The following is an 18,271-nucleotide window of genomic DNA, read 5'->3' on the forward strand; positions in this document are numbered from 1 at the left end:
ATAAATTACATCCGTCAAAGATGACATATTGATCTATGGACCTCCTTACCCAACCCACATGTTCCTAACTCTTAGCACTTGAGCTATCTTTCGGGTTCAAACTCAATTTCATGTTTAAAGTTGAAACAAAAATTATTCTAATACTACTATTTTATTATTATAGGGTTATGCTAAGGAGTGTAGTGTGTATGACTATTTTCCCAATAAGACACATAGAAAAGTGTTATCACTCTGCACTTGCTGCCTGCTTCTCTGTCCCTGTCTTTTCCAAACTTTGACCGAAACCAAACAAAGCCAGCAAGGAAGGAAAGAAAGAAGGAAGAACCCTCTGCACCTTTCGGCGCTCTTTTTCTTTTCTCTCTATTTTCTTTCCTTCCCTCCCTCCATCCATTCACCTCTTTCTTCTTTCTTCCTTCTTCTTCTTCTTAATTATATTAGCAATTTGCAATCTATTATTACATGTTTATGTTTCTTCCTAATAGCACTTGTTGTTTTGTGTGTTTATTTATGTACCCCTAATTACCCACACTGCTACACCATTATCCTAACCATATTCTAATCCCTTATTATTATATTACCTTAAACAAAACAAACTCTATAATTGTTGTCTTTTGGTATGTTGTTGTGTTAGAGTTAGTGAGTGTCTGAGTGATGATATGTTATATCTTTCTCCCTCTGCTGTGAACAACAACACAAACTGAACTTGCTTCCTAGCTTCACTCCCAACCACATCACCCAAATCTAGCGCCATATCTAGTTCTGCAGAAGAGACCCTTTTACTCATTTCTTCAAATTTTCAGGTAACCTCATTATTTTTTTCTGTTGCGTTCTTAATTTCTCTATTTCTTTTCAAAGATCCTCCCTTTTCTTGATAATTTTAGGTGGGTTGGATTTATTTTGCTCAAGAGATCTCTGTAAATGATTTTGCAGATCGAGATGCAGTCATCATACTCTCTTTTTACTATGTTGCTTTATTTTATTTACTTTTTTTTCTTGGGGGTGTGATCTTGCATTTGATTTTGTCACTTTGTGTACCATCTTGGACTGGATTCTATTTTTCATGACCTGATTGGACTCTGCATGCTCATGGTTTTAATAGGTTTTGAACTGCTGAATTCGCTTCCTCAGTGTAGAGAGAATTAGCACTCAGAGCTTGAAAATGACAAGTTTCCGCTTAGGTGTGATATCTAAGAAAGAACTAGGAAATAAATTATGCTAATTGATTATTGTCTTCCTTTGGCTATGGATGGGTGATTTAAAGTACATCAGAGATTAATAAATTGATTATACATAGACACATTAAAATAATGGCCCATGTAAATTTCTACCACAGTCCTGGGAATCTTAGTTATCATCATAACTCTGTTCTCAACATGGGGTTGCTTGCATCTGATGATGGGCTTAGCCATATGGAGTGAAATATAAGTTGCAGGTACTGGAACACTGGGTACTTAGTTGTATGCCTGGGACCTTTGAGTCACTCATACTTTGTGATGTGATCACTAAGAGAATGTTTTGAATAAGCTTATTTTAATTCTGAGTTCTGACACATAAAAGCTGATATTGGCTTTAGAATCAATTTTAGAAGAATTTCAAAACATGCACTAAATTGTTCCCTAGACGTGAAAGTGAAGAATCTCCTATCATCCATTCAGTACATCTTTTGGGCCAAATAGTCTAATTGAGAATAATTAACTTCAAACTCAATGTGGCAAATATCAGTCAACTTGCCATCCAGTTCTTGCTGTTGCAAGTTGAGCTGAATATCTATTAGCTGATGAATCATGAATTGACTTAAGGTCTTCCTCTGTAGGGGTGGTGGGGTACCAGCTTCTCCCTTTTGTTTGGCACCTGACTCTATTCTAGTTCTTTTGTTAGGTGAAATCAAGCCCACTAATGCACGCACGCATTAGAGAAGGGCGTTGAAACCGTGTGATTTCTGCTGGAGCTTGACTAGTCATCTTCTATGCTGTCTTTTGTTACAGAAAATATGGGATTACTATGTAGCAAAAATCGCCGTTATAATGATGCTGACACTGAAGAAAATGCACAGGTAAGTTGCATAGTTTTTTAGTTCTTAATAATCTGAAAGTGTCCATGGCCTTTAATTTGATAAATGTGACATGCATTTGCAGACTGCAGAAATTGAAAGAAGAATAGAGTTAGAAACGAAGGCTGAAAAACATATTCAGAAACTTCTTCTACTAGGTACATTTTACTTGGGCAATTTTATTATTTTATGTCAGTTGGATTGTATATGTTTCACTTGTACATTTTCAAGTTAAAATTTGTCTATTTTAGTGGTTTCTAGGAGTATTTGGAATCTAGTGTTGTGTAAGTAGTAGTGATGCTCCCCAGATTTTGAAGGAACGGCTAGTATCATTTATATGGTTTCTGCTGGTAATTGATGCGTTTCCTAAAACTGGCATTTCTGCATTATAAGATCTTCTACTTTAAAAAGGAGTTGCTTAACTTCTGATTGAGGGGTATTTGATTCATAACTCAATATGTATTTTAGATATAAAACCATTTGCTGGCCTTCACCTAATAGGTTAAGCTTTTAGAATAGTTCAAACTTAATTTCTTTCCAATTCCAATGTAAACATAATGGCAAAACACATTCTCCAGTGTCAAATTGTGATAGGAGCTAGAGCTCTCTGTTGAAGTTAAATTATGTTCACTTTTAGGCAACTACAATACAAACATACCTTAATGTGTGTTTGGATACCAGCTGAGTGCAATGTGAAGTACTTTCATCCCAAACCATAAGAGTTTGGTTCACTTTTTACCTTGAAGTGAGCGCTAATGGCTGTTTGGATATTCAAACATAGGAGTTTGGTCGTTGCGCTCATTTTTCTAAAGACAATTCGTGGCAGAAAGTTTAGTCTTGATAGTACAAGAAACTTTTTGTTTACTCATGCCTTTAGGATTTAGAATGATATGTGTATCAGGTTTTCCTTGTATATCTTGGATTATTGCTCCAATTCTTCTGTTAAGTGATCTATCGTGGTCCTCAGAAACAATGCCATACTTATTTTGATTGAATCCTATGTGTGATAATCTGTCGATTCGTTTCTTGCTTGCTTTTGTTTTTTGTCAAGAATCAATTATCCCACAAGCTTAAGCTGTTGGGTAAAAGACGCATGAATGGTTTTATTTTTTATATTTCTAACACGCCCCCTCACGCAAGAGCCCGCCTGGGCTTGAAGCGTAAACAAATGCACAAGCCCACTTCCCATGTGCTGAAATTCAACTTTTTTACTTTTATTAGAACAATTGGGGTGGCAAGGATTGAACTCTAGACCACTTGGTCATAGAGGCTCTGATACCATGTCAAGAACCAATTTTCCCAAAAGCTTAAGCTGTTGGGTAAATGACACATGGATGGTTTATATTATATTTCTAACATTTTTTTATTTCTAACTTATTTAAATGTGCCATGGCCCTGTTGTTCAGGAGCCGGAGAGTCAGGGAAGTCTACAATCTTTAAACAGGCAAGAAAATGCACTGTTCTCTATATTTTAGCGTTGTAGATACTTTCTAGATTGGTGATATTTATTTAACTGTCTATATATGCAGATAAAACTTTTGTTTCAAACTGGCTTTGACGAGGCAGAGCTAAAAAGCTACCAACCAGTCATACATGCTAATGTATATCAGACAATAAAAGTACGCAATACTTGAAAGGGTGTGTTGATTATTTTTCTCTTAAAAATACAGAGTTTGCAGTGTCCACTGATAATAATTGAAAAGGTTTTCTATGAATTGTGTCTCAATGGATCTAGCTAAGTAAACTGTCTTGCTTAAGATGTGTCTGTTATGTCTCAACAGTTACTGCATGACGGAGCAAAGGAGTTGGCCCAGAATGATGTTGATTTTTCAAAGTATGTTATATCCGATGAAAACAAGGTAGGTCACTGTTACCTTCTCTGTTATCCCCTATGGTTTAGACAATAATTTTATATTGTATCTTGTAAAACAAAATTTATTATAAATAAATTTAGAGTAAACACTTGTACATAGGCTTCTTTTTTTCTTTTTTCTGTTTTGTGGGAATCTGTTAGTTTGTTGAACTTAGGTGGCAAAGAATTTTCTTCTAAATTCATATGAAGCTTTCTTAACTTTTTTGGCAGGAAATTGGGGAAAAGTTATCAGAAATTGGGGGCAGGCTGGATTACCCCTGTCTCACCAAGGAACTAGCACTGGAAATAGAGAATTTATGGAAGGATGCTGCAATTCAGGTGGCTATATGACATAGTTCATTGCTTTTATTACTGTAATCCATCTATGTATTTATTTTCCGCTTCAGTTATTTAGTATTATGAGCACATGTTTTACTTTCTGCAGGAAACATATGCCCGCGGTAATGAGCTCCAAGTTCCAGATTGTACCCACTATTTCATGGAAAATCTGCACAGACTGTCCGATGCAAATTATGTTCCAACAAAGGTATCCAAAATCTATCATACTTTTGTTGATTACTTAAATTTTATTTTTATCTATCTACTTGGTAAAATTAGAGACCATATCATAATAGAAGATCAACAAGGGATAGTTGAGATGAGGGATAGTTCTATAGTTAGAGTTAGAGGGAGACCATGAAAGAAAACTATAGGTCAACTATGAAAAAGAATTTATATTTAAATGGTCTATCATTTGACATGATTTATGATAAGAGACATTATTGCATTGTTTAATTTTCATCTATTTAGCTGACCCCACCTAATTGGAAAAAAGGCATTTGTTGTTATTGTTATTGGTATGTTGAGAATCTGATTTATTTCTTCTTGGTGGGTGTGGTATTTTTTATTTTATGGATGTTTAGAATTTGAGGATCCAAATCTTTTTCTTCTCTTCTCTTTTGGCCTTTTGTTGCTGTAGTATATAATATGCATGGGTTACAACTTACAACCCATGAGATTTTTTTTTTAATTTTATAAAAAAAGTCAGTTAAAATGGTCTGAAAAAGTATATTGTTGCATGTTTTGAAAAAAAGGAAATTCTACCGTAGCATTCTGTCTTAAAAATCATAAGTAATTTGTGGTTTGTAAATCTGTCTTGAATTGCCGTATTTTGCTTCTTTTTTCCTTGCATCAAATTATTTTCTATTTTGCCTTTGGTTGGTATTTTATTGTTAGAATATTTGGAAAAATCTATAATATATGGATTGTATATTCGAGTAATTTAGATCGTATTTCTACTGTTTGTATACAGCAAAATTGACTGTTTTAGTAGTTTGTTGGGTTATCTGAGAAGACCTTTTTTGGTCGTCTCTGTTAGCATTGTCGCTAGGGCACAGCCCACTCACTATCACAGCAACATTTAAGAAGTTTTCTATCAGGCTCACGAAGGCCACACATCGCATTGCTGACCTTGTTTAACATAACCATCAGTCTAGTCATATTTGTCAGCACCTCTTCTATTCTGCACTAATTTGGCTGTTTTTGCGGAAGAATTTCATGGCTTTGCTTTCCCCCCTGTTTTGGCTCGCTTGTGCCTCTGTTTGTATCAGTTGTGGTTTGACCCTGATTCTGCTTTAGATCTTTATGTTGGCGCTTGTTCCACTGTCATCTCCTCCTTCTGGCTGTCTCGGTAGCCTTTAGGTCCCATCAACCTCTGTCCACATGTATGGTCCCCTCAATCCAAGAAGCACCGTAACCGTGATAGTCCCAGTGTAACAATCCCCAGAGAAACAGCCTGCCTTTCCAATAGTTACCAAAAATAACTTATTATCATCAAGATTTTTTTCTTATAGTATCTTAAGATATTTTTCTAAAGGTACACTTGTGACAAACTTAAAGCTAAGTAACCTTTGACATGAGAAGGCTTTTTAGAACATAAAAAATATGTATTATTATTATTACCATATGATCTTGATCACATCTTAGAGTAATTTAGGGTAATTTAGATTATTCCTTAAGATTGGTTCCTATATTTCCGTATATCCTTATTTAATTAAGATTTGGAGTTCATTATTAAATAATTAAGGATTAGTTTTTGGCTTTTGTATTACACCCAACATATCATTCACATCATATCAATACAATTTTATTATTCTCAACATTACTTTTCCTCTTTCTATACTTAAAGACTAAATACACGGCATGTCTTGGATGACGTTAAGCGAAATTTTAATTTCTTTTGCAGTCATAGACCATTAAATTTTACATGGCTGTAAGGTCATGAACTATAATAACTTCTCATTCTATTATACACCTGCAGGATGATGTTTTGTATGCAAGAGTGCGTACCACTGGTGTTGTAGAGATCCAGTTCAGGTAAACATTTTGATTGACTTGATCTGTCATGCTAAATCATACAGAGAGATACTTATTACTGCCCCCATTTTATTCCCTTCCTGATATGCTTAGTATGTGGAGAATAATGGCCCTTATTACATAGATTTGGGCATTTCTTCTCTTTCTTTTCTGTCATTATGTTTATCTTTTAGTTTTGGTTACCAGCAGGAAAAATAATCCTCCTGCATCTTGTTGTGTTTCACCTTGGAGGAAAGGGCAATGAGGTGGACTAACACCTAGAGTATTAGATGAGTGCAGCCAGTCCAACGTAGTTAGCCTATCCTAGAAGGAAAATGCTATTAGTTAGGTGAAGCCATGATAGAAACTGAGATTTACTCAATAAATAATAGCAGGATTTCGAGAACGAACTCTGTTTAGATGGAAAGTAGTAGGCGAAAATTCAAAGATGTCAGAGAAACAAGAATGCTACTCTGCCCCTAGGCCTAAACCTCCCACAATTCCCCTCCAGTTTTTATGCCTCTTCTGGAATTTGTTAGGCTTCTCATTCACTGACTCCACCTCAATTCCCATCTTGCCCTTTATGCCTCTGATATTTTTTATCTTATTGTTTATGGGTTTACCACTCATGGTAAGGTAAAGCATAGTAAAGTTGAACATAAGGATTCATAAATTAGCTTAAACTATCTTGATTTTTAGGTTTTAGTCTAACCGTTAGTGAGCTTGGTTTTGCACTAGTAGTTCCAGTATTTGACCTAATTTTTAGTTCTAGTCTTAGGTTAAGGTATTGTATAACATATTATATCTATCCATTGCATTTTCTGTTTTAGTTTTTTGATGCAAACCAATGTAACAGTAGATGTGCAATGAAGGATAGAAAGGGAATTGTTTGATTATATAAAAGAGAAAGGATGATTACAGTAGCACTCTACTACTCCAGAGCTAGGCTCCTATAGAGAAAGCATAATTCTCTATTCACTCTCACAATAACAATACTCTCAGATACCCCCACATGCTAACCACAACTTTCCTTATATGCACAACCTCTCCCCTGATTCCCGTAACTAACAAACCTATGACTCACTCTAATACTGCCAGCTCACTATTCTCTCTAGATGCTTCCTTTCTTATTCTTCCTGGCATACACCTGCCACACTTTGGGCCTCTGATCATTAGTATCAGCCCAATTCTGACTTGGAGGCCTATCATTTTATTTGATGTGTGATCTTGTCACTTTGTATGCCACCGCTTGTCCTTTTTATTGAACATGATATGGCATACAGTGTAGAATAACTCGACAACATAACTGGTATGTTTTTGCTATATTGACAGCCCTGTTGGAGAAAATAAGAAAAGCGGTGAAGTCTATAGACTATTTGATGTCGGCGGTCAGAGAAATGAGAGGCGAAAATGGATCCATCTGTTTGAAGGAGTTTCAGCTGTAATATTCTGTGCTGCAATTAGCGAGTATATACTCTACCATTTGACTCTTTAGTCGTGTTTTCAATTTTCAAAAACATATGTAAATTTCTTGCGTGCACATCTGTTTTGAATTTACTGTATACCAAATCAAAAGGGTAGAGGGTCCAGTTGAAGTTACGAGTAAATTCTACTTTACAATATTACTTTGGAACTTTTTCAGTAGTTGCTAATTATCAAATTCATTATACTTGAAAGTGAAGTTTAAGCTCCTTCTAGTGATTATTTCGTGTATCCTTTCACTATTATAGGCAAGATCATCATAATTATGCAATGTGTAAATCTAAAGAAGTGTTGACATCACATTTTCCTTACAGGTACGATCAAACACTTTTTGAGGATGAAAACAAGAACAGAATGATGGAGACTAAGGAACTTTTTGAATGGGTCTTGAAGCAGCCATGTTTTGAGGTTTCCTTTTATATTCTTCTTTAACTGTTAACATTTACTACAATCATGTTGCAATCTCTTCTGTAACTTTTTTGCTCTTTCCTTTATATGAATAATATGATACTTGCTGTTGAGAGCTTTATGCTTCATTGACAGTTTAGATTTCTGCCTATCTCAGAAGATAATGATGTCTTTCTCTTTCATACACAGAAAACATCCTTCATGTTATTTCTAAACAAGTTTGACATATTTGAGAAGAAGATCCTGAAAGTAAGAACCATCAGAACATTGAAAACTTTGTCATTGGTGGAGGCTATTTATCATTTTCAGTCTAATATCTTGCATTGTGCAGGTCCCTCTTAATGTTTGTGAGTGGTTCAAAGATTACCAGCCAGTTTCAACAGGGAAACAGGAGATTGAGCACGCATATGAGTAAGCAACTAATCTATTCCTTAGGCATTTTGAATAAAGGATGTTGCTGAAGGCAAAGTAGATCCTGGCCAATGGAGGCCTTCCAAATTCAAAACATTGTTATGTTGTTCTGCATTTTTATTTCTACTGTATGACAAGCTAGAAGAAAGTTGATTGTTTTCCATCACAACATAGGAATATACTCATGTTGATATTTGAATATAATGTAATAAACAAGCCACTAGGATTGGATTAATGGTGAGGGGTATTAGAATTCAGATTAGGCCTAACTCAACCACAAAAGCTAGCTCAGGGTGAGAATTGCTCTACCTTTCATAAGGACTTATTTGGCCATACCCAGGGACGGAACCAGGAAAATTAGAGACGGGGGGTGAAAATTTAACTTGGAAATACGAGACTGAGAAAGCCAGAACCAGGAACAGAGTGACAAGGGAATTAAAGAAGGCAGTGAGGGGCATAAAGTTGATGTAACTTTAGTGTGTGTTTAGATGCACATTAGAGAAATACGGTGAAGCTAAAATTACGGTGAACAATCACAAAAGCTAAAAAAATTTGCTTCAATCCACCATAATTTTAACTCCGCGTTTTTTTAATCATGTATGCAAACATGCACTTGGCAATTTGAGTAGAACGTTTGGTTCTTTTTAACTCTGACTGCAGTTAACTTTTTATTTTTATTGAAATAGTGTTGTGTACTTGCTTTAAGCATGCAGTGATGGAAAATAAAATGTGAAGCTAGGAGTCTTATTAGCTGTAGGGACGGGACGGGACGAACATACAATTCTAAGTATATATATGCTAAGTTATCTTTGTGTTAGGGGGGCCATTGCCCCTTTTGGCTTAAGCTGGGTCCATCTCTGGCCATACCTCTAGTCAATGTAGGACTTGTCAACACACCTCACACCCAGAGCTGGACATCTGGAGTGTAAAGTTTGCAGGAATAAACATCTATGGGGCCCATTTATGGTAGGATAGTCTCTCGTTAAGAACCTTGGGAGAACCAACCAGAAAGCTAGCCTAGGTGTGAGGATTGCTCTACCCTTTTATAAGTACTAATTTGAGTATATCTCTAGTCAACGCGGGATCTCTAAACAAGGGGCTTGGGTAGTTTGCATGAAGTATTAAGTTTGAATTTCATTGTCACTATTGTAGAAAAAAAAACTGTAAACAAGGTTATGATTGCTTACCTACCTTGAAAGGGCTATTACTATAAATTAACTTTATGATTAATTTTTCATATCCAATACAGCTAATGGACATGGATGAACTGTGTTTTTTTATTCCAGGTTTGTAAAGAAAAAGTTTGAAGAATCATATTTCCAGAACACTGCCCCGGACCGTGTAGATCGCGTCTTCAAGATCTACCGGACCACTGCTCTTGATCAGAAGGTTGTGAAGAAGACATTCAAGCTTGTTGATGAGACATTGAGACGGCGGAATCTCTTTGAGGCTGGCTTGTTATGACCAATTTAACCATGTGTTATTATAAGAGGGATAAAATATTTACATTGAAAAGAGGTGATCAGAGATTTTGGGTATACTAGAGATCAGGTATACTAAAATATTAAATCGATTTGTTGATTTTATTTCCCAAGTAAATCTTGCTGGATGAGTGGATGGAGAAAAAGGGCCTTTCTTAAATAGTTGATTTTCACATCCATCTTCAAAGGGCTAATTGGTTGTGCGGAAGTTTCAAGATTGATATCATGATCTATGATTATGTTTCTATAGAGTAAAAGTCACTCATGATATGTTGTATTTCATATTCACATTTCATATTGCTTTTCCATGCCCATGGTTGTGTTGTTGTACGTGCCTTGTGTCATGCTGTATGAAGTTCTGAATTCATATATAGGATATGTTTTGATAAACAATTTAATTACGCAAAGCGTTTATCAAATAATTGTTTACTTTTAAGCTAATTTGAGTTTTTGAAATAAGCTCAAAATATATTATAAGTCTTGAGCGTTTTTATTCATAAGTTAATCTTACTAGCTTATGAAATTAAGCTCAACAACAAGGTTCAGCACAATTGGTAAATAGTTCAACTTCTTAAGTATTTAGTTTAGTGTTTGATCCGGGTGCGGCATGGACGGACCCATGTTGGGGCTAGGTGTGGCTTTAGCCACATCAGTTTTTTTCTTTTTCTTTTTAAAAAAAAATTATATACTTTTATGTTATATGCTCTCACAATTGTGTGTTGCTTTCATTCTATTCTCTTCCTGAATGTATTTGTTCATATCTATCATGAAATTAATGTTCACTCAAATTATTGTGCTCATCATGTCATCCAATACAATACATATATAAAGAAGAATATACTCAAACATATAAATTATAATAAACGGTAAAACCTTCACTCAGCACTTTGCAAGCTACTCAAAAAATTCATTAGAATTTTTTTCGCTGTAACCTGCTATGTGCTGCTGTGGATTTCTCATGCACCTCCTATTTTTCGGCCTCCACTATTAGTGTAGTATAGATTGTTGTCTTCCTATTGTATTTTCCATGTTTTATTGTTCTTGTTTCTTTACTGTACCGTTGTTTTCACTTTGTTTCTTTTGTTATATTTTGTTGTAAGCCTAGTCCTTCTTGGACTGTAAACTCTTCTATTTCCATGTGAAATTTTCTCTCATGGTTTTATCTATAATATTTCTCTTTTTCAAAAAAAAAATATTTTCAATATATTTAGGCTATAATTTCTTTATGTTTAGCCACACTGATATATAAGGTCTGGATCCGCCCATGTGGTGCGGTATAGAGAATGATTTGATCTTCGAGCTTCAAGGAATCTAGTATAATGGCTGTCGATTGTAGAGATACTTGAAAATAAAATAAAAAGAAAATAAGCTTAAAATAATTCATAGCTCTTTTAAACACGTGCACAATTACTTTATGATATGTAATAATTTCTTTCAAACTGGTTTAGTTGCTTTTTTAATTTTCTTATTATTTTACAAAGATTATATTAGTATATTGCCAATATATGTTGTGACATTTTTTAACATATACTACTATTAGGTGATAACAAAGAGTATGTTGCAACTAGTTGTCTCACGTTATAAATGTTAGCAATGGTAAATGTTCTTATTAAACATTTTAGACACATTCATTTTACGAGATTATACAAGTTATTATACTCGTGCGTTGCACGGGTTTAATTGCAATATTTTTTAACAATATATAAAAATTATTATAGTTTAATTAAATTAAAATTAAAATATTTTTTAATTATAAATATAAAAAATTTGTGGTAAGACATTTCAATAAATATTATTATAGTTCTTTTTGTATAAATAATTAATATTACTCAAATTTAATTATTAGCGTAGAAATAATTTTAACAATTACAAAATATATTTATTTAATAATATGAAAAATTATTAACTTAATTTGAAATATTTAAATTACGTAAAAAAATGTTAATTAATAAGTATTTAATGTCATGAAATAAGTTTTAATATCATTTTTTATACTTTTATATGGATAGTCATTTGTTGTGACATGTCATAACCAAGAAGAATAATTTTTTCGAAAAAAAAAATAATAAATTCATTTTAACTTTTTGAATTACAATAAGTGATAACTTAAATACCCTTTTGACAAAAAAATAGCCTAAAATATTATCTTGTGAATTTAATTTTTTTCAACTTATTTGGTTTGCAAATGTTTTCTCACAGTCGATAGCCATGAGACTATCATTTGAGACTCTACGTTCACGTTAAGTGGATAGGCAAGGCCTCTCACAACAAACATTTATTCAACTTTGGTCAGTATTATTTTTCTCTATTATGCGTCATAGAGTAATTTTTACTAATATATCATAGATTAAAAATGTGTTTAAATATTTTTTCAATAATGCACATATATGTTATAGTTAAAAATAAATACCTTTTTACGGCATTTTTCAATTTTAAAATATTTTATACATATTATTTATTATTAAATAAGTTTAATTTTTTAATATTTGTCAAATGCAAAACTGAAGATAATTTCAGTGTTTTTTTTAAGTCAATTTTAAGTTGATGAATGTTGTTATTTAAATGTAAGTAGTTGAATATTTTTTTACAATACAATTTTTTTCATTTTTTAATTATTTTTAATATATTATTTCAAAGAAAATTTATTATTTCTTAATGTATTTTAATACAAAGGTATGAGAGTTATATGGTCTAATGTAAAACTCAAGTCTCCTTTACATATAAATTTAAATTTTAAAAATTTAAAACTATTTTATCTAAATTATTTGTTAAAAACTATTATTTTCCTATTGAATTTAATTTTGATATGTGTGAAATACAAAACTCAAGTAAATTTTAAGTTTATGAATGTTGTTATTTAATGTAAGTAGTTGAATGGTTTTTTGACAATATAATTTTTTTATAAATTTTTTAAATTTAAATTTTATTATTGTTGAATATATTTATTACAAAGTTTTTTTTTTGCTTGGATGCTTTTAATACAATGCAACACTTGAGTTTTACTTATCTATTTAATGCTAAAACTCAAGTGTGCTTTACATAGATATATAGATTAGTATATTGCCGATATATGTTTTGACATTTTTTAACATACTCTACTATTAGCTGATAACAAAGATTATAGGCTTAAATGCATTTTGTGCCCCTGATGTTTCAGGTTTGTGCAAATGACACCCTCCATCTATTTTTGTCGACGTTTGTACCCTCGATGAAACAAAATAGTGTAGCAAGTACCCCTCCGTCAGTTCAACGTTAAAAAACTAACGGAAGGTGTTGACGACCTGCAAGTAGCAAAACCAACCCCTAACCAGTTGAGCTACACAAAGAATTGACAAATTAAGCAACACGATTTTATTTATATCTGTATTTCATCATTTTCTTCTCACCAACACAAAGTTCTTCTCCCTTTTCCTTTCCCTTTCACGCTGCCATTTCTCCTTTCCCTCTCCTCTTCATGTTTTCCTTCTCTTGGTTGTGCCTTCTTCTTCACCTTATCACCACCGTCACCATGTTCCTTCCAAAGTTTCTTCTCCTTCAAAGGACAACACCATGAAACTTACCCAAGCTCTGTCCTTTTCAACCCAAGATCCGATTTGGGCTTGGTGTTACCCCCACCGCTACGAGGCCAGTGGCCGACCACCACCACCACTATGAGTTCATCTTCTTCATTCGTGTCCGGCGAGACCGCCACCAACACCATATTCGTTGCACTTGAATCAGCTCAAAAACCCCACAAAATCATCATTCTCGTCTACCCAAGTGAAGAGGAACGACCAGAAATGCCTCTTGGACGTCTCACGGTCGCGATCTGGTCTTTCACCGACGAACCATCCGACCTGTAACTGCGATTTCCTGGAAAACCGTTGAGAATTTGGAGAAACGGATGTCACCATTGTGTTCCTGGCAACGAAGGGATGGAGAACCATTACCCTTTTCCCCTCCGACGACATCTCCGCCGCGGGCCACCATCTTCGCCGGAAAATCTCCAGAATTCAGATCCTTTCATTTTGGGTATTCAAACTGAGTGGCAATTGCAAAGAAACTAACATCAAACACTTTGGATAAATGATATAAATAAAATCGTGTTGCTTAAAATATCAATTCCTTATGTAGCTCAACTAGTTAGGGGTTGGTTATGCCACTCACAGGTTCTGGAGTCGAATCCACCCCACCCTTTTTTTCAAATTTTAAATGTAATTTCTAAAAAAGAAAACACGTCAGCACCTTCCGTTAGTTTTTTAACGTTGAACTGACGGAGGGGTACTCGCTACACTATTTTGTTTCATCGAGGATACAAACGTCGACAAAAATAGATAGAGGACGTCATTTGCACGAACCTGAAACTTCAGGGTCACCAAATGCATTTAAGCCAAGATTATATTAGTATGTTGCTGATATATGACATTTTTTAACATACTTTACTATTTTCAAAAGTCTAGGTTTAAATCCTACAGATATCTAGATACGCATCAAAAAGAGTATTTACAATAACAAAGAGTATGTTGCAAATAGTTGTGCACATTATAAATGTTAGCAATGATAAGTGTTCTTAGTAAGTATCTTAGACACATTCAATAGTGTGTTGCTTCCACACACTGTTGATTGAAACTTGATCCGAAAAAGAAAAGAAAAAATGCAAAGGCTAACAAACTAATGGGAGAATCATGCTACTCTTCAGGAAAGTGGCCAAAATGGAATTTTTCTAATTCAAGGCTCCCTTTTGAAGACCAGCCCTTGGTTGGGGGCACACGACACGTCCCAATTACTTGCTGGGGAAACTATTTGAACTGTTTTCTTCTCTGATTGCACTATTTTACCACTTTGTTTGGCTGAAAAGAGAAAAAATAGTAGATTTATAGATTATTTGATATGATAGGGATAGATGAGAAAGAGAAGAGAAAGAATGATGAGAAGCGATATTAATATTAATTTCTATTTATATCCGTGTATTTAGAAATTCAATATAATATTAATTATTACTATTTTCTTAATTATATTCTCATACCAACTTATGAAATATCAAGTATTAGTGTTTTTTACCCGCGCGTTACACGAGAAATATGTCTATTGTATTTGATACATTAATTAATACTTTGATTATTAAAAATATATTAAACAACGAATGAAATAGAAAAGTCAGAATTGATGAGTAAAGTGAAGATAAAGACTTCTCTTCTAAGCCCGATTGAAACCAAGAGGAATTCGTTTCACATTCTTCGTAAATATGAAGACGATAACACAAATCATAGATATAAGGAATTATCAACATATTAATCTTAAAAAAAATTAATGTGATAGTAGCACAAATCAGGATTGTGTAAGATATATCATAAAGTATAACATTATTGTGTTTATTCCAACTAAGTAGGGATGACAATGGGTAGGTACTATAGTACCATCTCCATACCCGCGTTTTTAAAAATTACATGTACCCGTCTCCATACTCACGTGGGTAGCAACTCGAAGCTCTCCACCTTTAGACAATTCAATGTCATTACAGAAAGCTATCCATCTTTGCCAAAATCTAAATCTATGGATGACAATGGGTCTCAAAATCATAGGGTACCCGCAAAAAATACCCACTATGGGTAGGGTAAAAATCGCTAAATAGGTATGAGGTTGAGTATAGATAATTACCCGCAAAAAATAGTGGGTATGGGTGCGGGTATGGACACTATAGTACCCAAACGACCCATATCCGCACACATATGTTATCATTATTATAATAATAATAATAATAATAATTATTATTATTTAGGAATATATTAACAAATTAACTTAAGCTATAGCTTTCAAACTCACTCTTTTTTAAAAAAAGTTTGGGATATATTAATTAATACTCTAAAAATAAAGAATAAATAAATTAAGATAAAATCAAGAAATAAACCACCTAAATCCTAATCAAATCTAAAATTTAAAAATGTATTTTTTTTACTCTAAAAATAAATTAAGATAAAATCAAGAAATAAACAACATAAATCCTCATGAAATCTAAAATTTTAAAATGTTTTTTTTTTATGAGAATTAATCTGAGAATGACACGTGTTATATTTTTTTTTTCCAATTAGTGAATATTCTGCACCCTAGAAGATTTTATTTTCCTCAATCCTTTTGCTTTTGATTAAGAAGAGAAAAGCAGGAATCGTTGAAGCATATGACATCTTACAGTTAGTTGAAGAACAAAATCAATTCATGGAGAAGATTGAAATAGAAACCCAAAATGAAATCTTGAAGAACAAAATACCCTCCTTCACCAATTTGAAAGGATTGTGGTGAAAGAATTGTATTTAGTGTATTTGTGAATCTTGGGGTGGAACCCTTGTGAAACAAAAAATCAAAGACATATTTCAGTCAAGAGAAACAAAATATGGTGTATTGCCCCATATGTGCGCACCCCAACAAATTATCTATATATGTGAGAAAAAAAACAAAATAATTCTCCCATCCAAAATAATTGTGGTTACTTCACCAATAAACTTACACTAACAATCAATTTAAATTGAACTTAAGGAAATATATAGAGCAAAGTAAGATAAGTCACCCAATTGGCATACTAAAACATGAGTATATGAGAAACTAATGAGTTTGAGGAAAACATGAACCAACCTTAAGAATGAGCTAAACATACTCATGAAGATTAAATGTGAGCTCTTCATATGCTTTCATCAATTTGACTGACCTGTGCATCATTAAAAAAAAATTAGTAAGTTGTGCATCATTCACATACAGTGCAAATAGTATGCTTATACACACAACTCAAACATGATGAATAAAAACGTGCAAAATTTGAGAAATGAATATAAATTCAGGCTATCCTAAGTTTCGTAATTTCTATAAATTATACCAAAATCTGGTTTAGAATGGCTTCACACACATGGATTTCTACAAACTATACTAAAATCTGGTTTAAAAAAATACAAAAGCGGAAGAAGAACAATAGAAAAAACATTACATCAGAATCAAAACATTACGTCTTCAACAATGATTCGTTAAAGGGTCTATGCAAAAATTTGTAAACTTTTGGATCAAAACACACAAAATATGTGAAATTTAAGAATCCAGGATTGAATTACGAACAAAGGATAAACTGAAATGGCACAAACCATCAATCACAACATGATAAACTCTTATTCACGTAACATCATCTTACGACATACCTCTGTCTAGATCGCGACATGTGGCAGAGGTAGAAATAGCAGCTATCAAATCTCTGCGTGTCCATGGTAGCTTTCAAAAATAAAATAAAATATTTCATGAAATTAAAATTAAAAATAAACAATAAATAAGGATAGATAAAAACTATCAAAATCTAGCAAATCACAATAAAAACTCATAAAATCCTGCATTAATTAAAAATCCAAAAATTCAATAAAAATTAATTATTATACTCTATAAATAAATGTAAAATAAAATAAAATATTTCCTGGAAGTAAAATTAAATAAATAATAAGATAAAATTAAGAAATAAACAACCTAAATCCTAATCAAATATAAAATTTAAAAAGGTACTAAATAAAGATAGATAAAAACTACCAAGTCTAGCAAATCACAATAAAAACTCATAAAATCCTGAATTAATTAAAAATCCGAAAATTTAAGAAAAATTAATTAATATACTCTAAAAGTAAATCTAAAATAAAATAAAATATTTCCTGGATTTAAAATAAAATAAATAATAAGATAAATTAAAATAAATTTAAGAAATAAACAACCTAAATCTCAATCAAATCTAATATTAAAAAAGGTATTAAATAAAGATACATAAAAACTAACAAAATCTAGCAAATCACAATAAAAACTCATAAAATCCCGAATTAATAAAAAATTCGAAAATTCAGTAAAAATTAATCAATATATTCTAAAAATAAATTTAAAATAAATTAAAAGACCAAATCTTATCTTTTAAAATAATATCAATCAATTATTTTAGAATATATAAAATTAAAACATATATCAATTGGAAATTATATATTCTAAAATAATATCAATTAATTAGGTTAGAATATATAAAATTAAAACATATATCAATTGAAAATTATATCCTCTAACAAATTGACACGTGGAATAATTTTTATGAGAATTAATCTGGTGCTGACACGTCACTATGGAAGTTCTTTTTTTCTAATATATATTGATATTGATATTGATATTGATATTGATATTGATTGATTATAAAATAAATCACGTATCATTCTTCTTGTAACCAAAAAAGTAAAATAATTCAGGTTCTTT

General features: G+C 32.6%; 1 protein-coding gene across 4 annotated transcripts; it reads left to right on the forward strand.

The window, feature by feature from the left end:
- Positions 1–234: 234 nt before the first annotated feature.
- LOC130717574 (guanine nucleotide-binding protein alpha-1 subunit) lies at positions 235–10,432 on the forward strand. Of its 4 annotated transcripts, none has more exons than XM_057567836.1 (14): positions 235–800; positions 1,867–2,053; positions 2,136–2,208; positions 3,457–3,494; positions 3,580–3,669; positions 3,832–3,909; positions 4,134–4,241; positions 4,348–4,449; positions 6,223–6,278; positions 7,590–7,724; positions 8,054–8,147; positions 8,337–8,396; positions 8,479–8,558; positions 9,845–10,432. In XM_057567836.1, the coding sequence occupies exons 2-14, from the start codon at positions 1,967–1,969 to the stop codon at positions 10,020–10,022; spliced, it is 1,179 nt and encodes a 392-aa protein (XP_057423819.1). In that variant the 5' UTR covers positions 235–800; positions 1,867–1,966; the 3' UTR covers positions 10,023–10,432. The 4 variants fall into 4 exon arrangements, with proteins under 4 accessions (XP_057423819.1, XP_057423820.1, XP_057423822.1 ...); XM_057567837.1 differs by having other exon boundaries at positions 1,879–2,053; XM_057567839.1 differs by having other exon boundaries at positions 1,986–2,053.
- The last annotated feature ends 7,839 nt before the right edge of the window (positions 10,433–18,271 follow it).

Source organism: Lotus japonicus, chromosome 5 (assembly GCF_012489685.1).
Source record: "Lotus japonicus ecotype B-129 chromosome 5, LjGifu_v1.2".
NCBI lineage: Eukaryota > Viridiplantae > Streptophyta > Magnoliopsida > Fabales > Fabaceae > Lotus > Lotus japonicus.